Below are 8,850 nucleotides of genomic sequence, written 5' to 3' on the forward strand. Positions count from 1 at the left end.
GGGAAGAGTAAAGAGTGGGTGGGGCCGAGAAAGGGAGCGAAGAGAGGAATGTAAGGAGCTCCTGATCAGCGCAGACAGACAGCTCTTCATGGAAGGATGCGTTGCCATGGCGACCGAATACTAAAGGAAGCTTTCTCTGCAAGACAATCAGGGCAGGGAGGAGGGGCAGAGCAGTGCTATGGACTCATGCACGTTATACACATACAATTAGGTCAACACGTAAGAAGGCCAAGCTGGAAGGGAGGAAAAAAAATGAAATGAAGGAGGAGATTAGACACAGGTGTGAAAATAAAGACCAACCGAGAGTATGAAACAGATAAGATGAATGTCTGTCGCAGTTCTTCATTCATTGCATGTGATTGACTAGAACAGATCTAAACTGAAATAGGCTTTTTGCAGCTTTTGTTTTTTCCTTTGTTATATACAGTGAGTTTTTTATGAAGGAGAATGGAAAGTGAAGGGGCAGCTCACAGAGGGATCAGGTCGGGGAGCGTTCACTCCCTAATATGACCTCATCCAACAGGAATCTGGAGTCTTTCACGCACAGAAACACACATTCAGAGAATTTTACTTCAACACAGTCACGTGCTCATTTCTAATAGAGCCTCGGGATTGTGCGCTTTCAGGAATGTTTGTTCGTATAAGTTCAGATGTCATCTCCGTGTTCCAGCTATCGAGCATCAAACTTTAAATCCATAGAAGCGCCAATTAATTTGGCTGCTGTTTAAAGTCCACCTCCCTTACGCCGCGTCCTTTACATCCAAAAACAAGGTCTTTCCTCATTAAGCTGTTGAATTTTCAATGCGTCTGAGTTTCAAACTCTCCACGAGCACTGTTCTGCACGGTGAAGGTCAAAACGCGCCCTCAGTAACTATGACACCCATTAGCCCACCCTCTGCACTCCTCTATTGATCTGTTCCTAACCTCGTGGACTCCTGCTACAGGCTGCACACATTTAACACTTCCTTGGAAAGGACACACACACACACACGCATTAGGCCTTTGAGGCCTTGGCTTCTGTCTTTACTTTACGCACATTAACAGGCCTCTCACAGTCTGGGGCAGCCTCTCCTTTCATCCTGCCCCTCTTCAGTCTCTCGCTCCTCATTTTTTCCTCGTCGTTTCTCTCACCCTTTGGCCCCGCCCTCTGTGACCCCGGCCACTTTCACTTCATTCCCCTCTTCCTCCGACCTCCTCCACCTGTCTTTAGTCAGTGATGATGAAGGCAGTTTGCTCCATTTATATTGTCTTATCATTTAGGTCGTTCATGGCGCAGATCAGCACAAACACCTGATATTCAGTTCAAAAGTTTTTTTGCTGAGGTGGCATCATTTACCAGCACCTCTAGCTGGTTTAAAACCCCACGAGAGTGTAACAAAAAAAAAGGAAAGAAAAGAAAACAGTGGTAATATATATAGGATCCACAGGAAAGGTACAAACTAGCACAAGACGAATCATTTCTGGTCCAAATTGTCTTTGTCTGCTGAATCTGCGTTTCATGTTCATGATTGGTTGTTCCCTGCAGGTCGTGAGCGTCTGTCAGGGATCTTGGGGGTGAGCCCCGAGCAGGCCAGTCGATTCCAGGACAGCTTCCTGCAGACCTACAGAGATGTCCAGGCCTTCATCCAGAGAACCATCCAGCAGAGCCACAAACAAGGTCTGTGTCGTCCAAGTCACGGTGCATTTAAAAACAAGACTGATACAAACAAAACTGGACTTTTTTTCCTAGAAGAAACTCAGAAAATCCAGTTGTCTTTGTTCCAGCTTTGTTTTTTTTTTTTGTTTTTTGGATAAGCTCTGTGTACGTTATGAAGCATTCCCTTAAGGTAAATGATCATCTAATACTGAAGGAGTGGATATTGCAGAAAACATAAGGCAGGCTATTTAATATTTAAAACACGTAGGTGCAGGGAAAGTTGGTGCCTATGATTCCAAAACAGCCAAATGTCCCCACAAAAATAATAAAAAAAATACGCGTATATGCGGGTAATGGCCAACACTTTTGACATACGCTGCACATTTGGAATTTTCTTGGCGTACGCCCGCTGCTCTCTGTGGATTTGTGTGTGTCTGGCTGAAGCAGAGGAAGATGTGCTTGCACCGGCAGGAATGAGACAAACTGCCGTGGGTCAATACTGGAAGGGACGGGGTGGATGCGTGGGGGATGGGGGGAGGGGGGGGGGGGTAGCGTGTGGAGAAGGGTGTGATGGTTCAGATGGGACACTACTCTATTTATATTCTGACTGAACTGCCAACGCAGCACACCTGAGACTTGAACACGCTAACACAAAATAGTGTGAAGTCTGCACTTTAACCTTCGTTGTGTGTGTGTCGACGAGCAGAATGCACCAAAACAGGTCGCCGTCCGCGGAGGACTGGTCGTAGTCCAAACCTCCACCTCCAGCCGTGGATCTAATCACCTCTTAACTCTATCGAATTTGCGTCGCGTCGATATTTCCTTAAACCGGTTAAATCCCAACGAATTAAGAAGCGATAAAGGTGTATTTGTGTATGTTGGCGTCAGCTTTCCTGAACTTCCTCATTTTACATTCAATAACAACCTTGTTTTGGAGCAAACGCAGAGAATTGGGTCAAAACAGCGGGTGTCTGTCACGCCACCTTTTTCACAAACACTGACCGGCGCTTACGCCCAGACAGGTGCTCCATCACCCCGGCGACAGGACCCTCCCCCCCCCCCTCGTTGCTTCCCTTTCCTCTGGGGTCGGCTTCCTAATCGAAGTTTGGTAATGGACTCAGTTTTTTGTTTTTTTTCTGTGCTCAGATCACAGTGTGGAAGCCTCCGTGTTCTCAGGGGCAGAGTGATGACGCGTCAAGCCCGTCGCCTCTAATGCAGCTCATCGCCATGGCGATGCTCCCATCAGAGGCTGTGCGGGGTTTTATATGCCCAATATGTCCCGCTCCGTGTGAGTCTGTCCCTCTCTCTTCTTGTCCATCAGCCTCTTTGCTTCTTTTTTGTTTCTTTTCTCCTTGTTTACATAAATTTTTTTTTTTTTTTTTTTTACTGGAGACGTACAGTGCGACACCAGCCTCACACCGTTTTAGCTCCTCTGCTGTGGCTCAGTGTGCAGGGATTTAATAAACTCTGTGGCCTCTTGCCGTCCCAGCGTCGAGTCTGTAGCTGATTGGTATCTGATACAGCGATATTTTGTTCAGGGGGATGGATGTTGGCCGGGCTGAGCAGAGACGAGGTGAACAGTGCAGGCTCAGCTGCGGTCCTGTTTTGTTGAGGATGTATTGTAAAGGGCAACATGAAGGTGAGGTCAGTATCACAGTGTGGGTGCAGTGGCCAAGAGAGAAGAAAGGAAGGGAAAAAGAAGAAGCTGTGGAGGTGATAGAGGAAGAAGTTAAGGAGTGAATCAACCTGCAAGGAGCTGAGCAAACAAGAACGGGGATATTCTTTACAGCGTATACAAAATAAACTACCACAAAAATAACCCTGTAGTGACTGAGTGGCTCACACTCTGTTTATCGCCGACTGTCTTTGATATTAAAATGAGATAACGCCGCCTCTCTGGGTAAGCCTGCGCTGCTGGTCTTCATATCATTAATGCTCTTGGGATGAATGCCAAACCTCCACTTGTAAAGACTGCCTGAGAAAAAAAAAAGAAAAAGACGGGGAATAACAGATATAAAAAGCCCTGTGAAGTCTAGAGCTGACAGAGAGAAGCCTAGATCTGCTGCAGTGACAAATAAACACGTCCCTGTCCATTTACAGTTTACTATACTTAATATATCTGTAGTATAGCTCTCGCTTTAGGTCCTTACGTTCAAAAATAGATAGTTATCGTCATGGATTTCATTCTATGTCCGAATAAAGTCAGATTAATAATTCATTAAATTTTGATAAAAGAATGAATGAAATAACTGACGGCGTGAAAGGAGTCACACATAGCGATGAACAGACTATTATCCCGGTGGATCTGTGGCTTTCCTCGGCTTTACAGAGCTTTGCAGACTTTCAGCTCATTGTTTAGCTGGCTGGCCTTTCACTGTAGTGCGTAGTGTTAACTCTTACTCTTCTCTTAGTCGTCTCTAGCAGCTACTTTTAGAGAAAAGAAGCTGGAAAACACCACTGTCCACTACGTTACCAGCACCACGCAGCAAGACATGTGTTGGTAGTGAGCAAAAACTAGCAAAACTAAAAGAGTGTATGTATCGGGGTTTCAGGTGTTTAGAAACATGATTCAAAATAAATTGTGTTGATCCATAACTGCTGGATGTGTCAATTAGATCATCATCAAATCATTTACTGATACACGTCTGGAAATAGACAATGAACATAATAAAATGGTATGACTGTAGAAGAAGAACAAACCCAAGCTGTTGTTTAATTTTGATTTATTGTTTGTCGTTTTTAATCAATCAGGCCAACTGAATTTTACTGAATGGTGAAACCATTCAACCACTCTGTGGTCTCACCAGATTGTATTCAGATATAATTATACGGTTACATTATCCAGCCCTAGATTTTGCCGCTGTCCGTCAGATTTCCCAACACTGAACGTGAAAACAGGCTGAACTGGAAAACCACAGGCCATCACGGCAATGTGTCATAGACCACGGCAACAGCAAAACACACACATTCCAGTGTGATTCACCTGCCCCATAGACTGAAACAGCATTTTTGTGATGTGTTATCACTGACACAAAGTACACTGCACATCACTGTCAATGGGCCCCAGACCAAAGGTCACATTCCTGGTAAAAAAGGTTGCATGCTTGTGTCACGGGTCAGTTCACAAAGAGTAGAAGGTTTGTGTTTGCCACTATCCGTAGTGTACTCATTTCCTATGTATTTAGGCTTGTGTGCAGGATTGTGTGTGTGTGTGTGTGCGCGTTCTAGGAAGAGGGTCATTCAGGTTTCATGCCCTGGCAGGCTTAGTTCATAGTGGGGGATACTAGAGGGCTTTAGCTTTAAAGCCAGCTCCATTGTCTCGTCGGTGGAATGTACTCGTCAACTGTGTGAGCGCGTGTGTGTGTGTATGTTGCATACCTGCATTTGATAATGTGTGTGTTTGTGTATTGTGCCCGTGTCACGTCACTGCGTATTCTCGTGTTGCCTTTTTTTTGTGTGTTTTGTGTGACTCTACTGGAAATGCCAGTGTATCTCTTTGTTTAGATAGCACGGTATGTGTATGCATATGTTTCACACCTATTACATCCTTATCCGCTTGTAACTTCTCACCAGTTTTACCAGTGATATGTTTGATATTACCAGGTTATCCAAAGAGCAGGTTTCCTCCTACTTCCATTTATTCATTCACAAACATGAGAAGATCATAAGATTGAAAAAAGAATTTATACATTATGGTGCAGTATTGGGGAAAACACTGTGTTTATGATATCATCTAGTAGGAAGTAGGATTTTTAGGATTTATTATAACAGTGTTTTACCCCACTGATGATTTGTGGTTGCTGTGCCTCGTGCATTGATAAAATACTAGTCCAGTTTTACAGAAGAAGACTGTTTATTTTAAATATCTTGTGTTTAGGTTATGTGCTTTCTATCATGGGTCGTCGTCGGACTCTCCCCAACATCAACTCCCCTGACTGGGGCCTCCGCATGCAGGCTGAGAGGCAGGCTGTCAACTTTGTCGTCCAAGGTGGGATGATTGACATTTATATGTAAAAGCATTGACTTCTCTACATGTGCGTATAAGCATAATCTAAATCTTTACCTCCAATGAAGATTTTAACGTCAGCTATTGTAACCTAATTCTTAATTTTCTAAGGGTAAGTAGCCCAGGCACACAATCCCCCCTCTCACAACAGGTAAGTACCAGCCATTATGGAAAAAAACCTCAGTTTCTGGTCAAGCAAGTTTCCGGTTGGGTGTTACCCACAGAGTTTTTTCTTATTTAAACCTCAACTTCCCACTAGTGTATCAGAACTGAAGAAGCTACTCGGATGAGTGGCGAAACGTCTTTAAGAAATTCTACAAGTCCAGTTGCCTTTATTCAATGCCTTTGTGGATTATCATGACCTGGATACGTTAGTGCGTTTACATGCAGAGCTTAATCAGCTATGCTCAAAATTCCACTTTCGGACTACAGTCCCTGTTCCAGTTTACATGCAGCGGAAGAAAATCAAATAACTCACGGGAACATGTCCTCCTCCTCCACACTAGGTGGCGATATGTGTCTTTTCAGCGGGTTAATACCACTTTAATACGGCTTGCTTTCTGGTTGACCTATTACACCATATAATAAACAAGAGAATTTTAATCGGAGTAACGTGTTTACATGCACTTAAGTTCTCCTGTTATAGTTCAATTAAGGTAATAATTAGTTTTTTTTCACATGGATGTAAACGCACTGAGGAACCTTCACAGACAAGGGAACATTTTGTCCTCAGAGTTGATGTGATTGAAATAGGTTTTGACAAGGGCAAAATTGGGATGGCTAGGTCAGAGCATCTCAAACACTGAAGCTCTTGTGGGTGTTCCCAGTCTGCAGTGATCAGTATCTATCAAAAGTGGACCAAGAAAAGCGTCGGAGATCCAATAAACAAGCTACTGTAGCTCAGATTGCTGAAGAACTTAATGCCGGTTCTAATAGAAAGGTGTCAGAAGATATTTGTTGCATTTGAGTCTGAATAGCCCCAGACCAGTCAGGGTTCCCATGCTAACCCCTGTCCACCACAGAAAGCACCAACAAGGGGCACATGAGCATCAGAACACAACCACACAGCAGTGGAAGAAGGTGCCCTGGTCAGATGAATTGTGTTTTCTTTTGCATCATGGGGATAGCCAGGTGCGTGTGTGCTTACCTGGGGAACACATGGCACCACAATACAGGCAGAAGGCAAGCTTGCAGACACAGTGTGATGCTCTGCTCAATGTTCTCCTGGGAGACCTTGGGTCCTGCCATCCATGTGGATGTTACTTTGACACGTACCTACACCTACACGTTGTTACAGAGCATGAACGCCATTTCATGGAAGTGGTGTTTCCTGGGAGCTGTGGCCTCTTTCAGCAGGATAACGCACACCGACACATAACAAAAATGTCCGAGGAATGGTTTGAGGAGCACAATAATGAGTTTAAGGTGTTGACTCGGCCTCCAAATTCCCCAGATCTCAATCCAATCGAGCATCAGTGGGATGTGCTGGACAAACAAGTCTGATCTGTGGAGGCTCCACATCGTAACTTAAAGGATCCGCTGCTAACATATTGGTGCCAAATGCCACAGCACACCTTCAGAGGTCTAGTGGAGTCTATGGCTCCATGGGTTGGGGCTGTTTTGGCAGTGAAAGGGGGGCCAGCAAAAGGAAGGGGGGTCATAAAGTTCAGCCTGATTGGTGGATATTTGTGCGCACATTACATTTCACTTAGTCAAAAGTCAGTTTTGCTTGCAATCAATTGACTGACTTGCAGCTCCTGACTGCCTTTACATATTTTAGTCGTGGTTTCAAAGTCCAGACCATGAGGTTCACGTAAGTGAATCAAACTAGGTATTGATGACCAGTCACAGCGCAACAACAGACCAATAGATCTAAGACACAAATTCAGCTAAAGGGCAACCAGGATAAAATCAACTGTGCAATTTGAGGTATTACTAAATCTGTAGAAAAATATCAAAGTAAATGAAATTAAACATCACCCATAGTCAAACAGATCCGTGTCTTTTATTTGTGTCCAGGTTCTGCTGCCGATCTCTGCAAGACGGCTATGATCCGAATCTTCAACCTGGCTTCCTCCTCCAACTCCCTGTCTGCCAGGTACCACCTCTAAACCTGGTTCCACCGGCCGAAGATGCACATACGACAAGTCTTAAGAAAACTTTACCAAGTCTCACATGCTTGGGTTAGCCCTCTCCTTCCACGGAGCCACAGGGACAAAATATACAGCGTCTCTTCACACTGCACGCCGTTCTAAATCTATACAGGCAAACTGTGGTCTTGTGCTATATTTATAGAGGAGAACTGACTGAGTCTGTCAGGCCAGAAGACATAAGCAACATTCACTGGTTCACCAGCCAACTTAATTTGTTGAGATGAGGCGGGGCGCTCCCAAATGATTACCTCTGTTTGACGGCAAACATTGAGCCAGAGCAAACACAGTTGACGCTAGAGCCAACATATACCAGAATTAGACTGGTATGTTAGGAGAGCAGGGTGCAATGTAAATACGGGATGAAAAAGAAGAAGATAAAGAGTGTTTATGTGTTTGTGAATGTGTATACTGTACTGTAACTCCAGGCTGATAGCCCAGCTCCACGATGAGCTCCTGTACGAAGTGGAGGACTCGCAGGTGGAGCAGTTCGCAGGTATATCAATCGTGTCCAGCGTCAAATATTCCCCTTGTATGAAGGACGCGCCTTTGTATTATACACAAGATGACAACTATTTATTTTCCTTCGAATTCTGACTTTTTTCCATAGAATTCTGAGTTGATGTATGTGAGATGTAAAGGACATGCTATATAGTTGATGCAGTGTGGCTATGGCGCCTGGTATGATTGTTTATATTTGTGTGCAGCTCTTGTGAAGAGCACCATGGAATCTCTTCAGCACATAGACCATCTAGGAGTCCACCTTAAAGTAAGTAAACCACTCAGTAGTTTAGTCTGGTGTCATGTACACACACTGTATAGAACCAAAAGTTCCCCGTCTTTGTTCAATCAGAAATACAAAGTTGTGTATTTGTTTGCTGCCACAGGGCTAAGACTAATGTCACAACGTAGTTTATTTATAGTCACAACTTTAACTTGTAAATGCAACTGTTGTGTCAGCATTAGATTTGTGCCCAGTTTTCTTGTTCATCAACAGTTCATAAAGTAAATCCCTGTGAGCTTATACACATGCCAACACTAGGACTCTACTCTTTTCT

General features: G+C 44.1%; 1 protein-coding gene across 2 annotated transcripts in view; it reads left to right on the plus strand.

The window, feature by feature from the left end:
* The window catches only part of poln (polymerase (DNA directed) nu), a 59,500-nt gene that overhangs the window by 47,020 nt on the left and 3,630 nt on the right, over positions 1-8,850 (plus strand). The window contains exons 23-27 of one of the 2 annotated variants that reach the window (XM_047577565.1): positions 1,526-1,657; positions 5,514-5,624; positions 7,662-7,740; positions 8,221-8,288; positions 8,500-8,561. In XM_047577565.1, coding sequence (XP_047433521.1) covers positions 1,526-1,657; positions 5,514-5,624; positions 7,662-7,740; positions 8,221-8,288; positions 8,500-8,561 — 452 coding nt within the window. Of the gene's footprint in view, positions 1-1,525; positions 1,658-5,513; positions 5,625-7,661; positions 7,741-8,220; positions 8,289-8,499; positions 8,562-8,850 lie in introns of those variants that run through there. The other variant, XR_007112226.1, reaches the window with a different exon arrangement.

This window comes from Mugil cephalus, chromosome 1, assembly GCF_022458985.1.
Source record: "Mugil cephalus isolate CIBA_MC_2020 chromosome 1, CIBA_Mcephalus_1.1, whole genome shotgun sequence".
Classification (NCBI taxonomy): domain Eukaryota; kingdom Metazoa; phylum Chordata; class Actinopteri; order Mugiliformes; family Mugilidae; genus Mugil; species Mugil cephalus.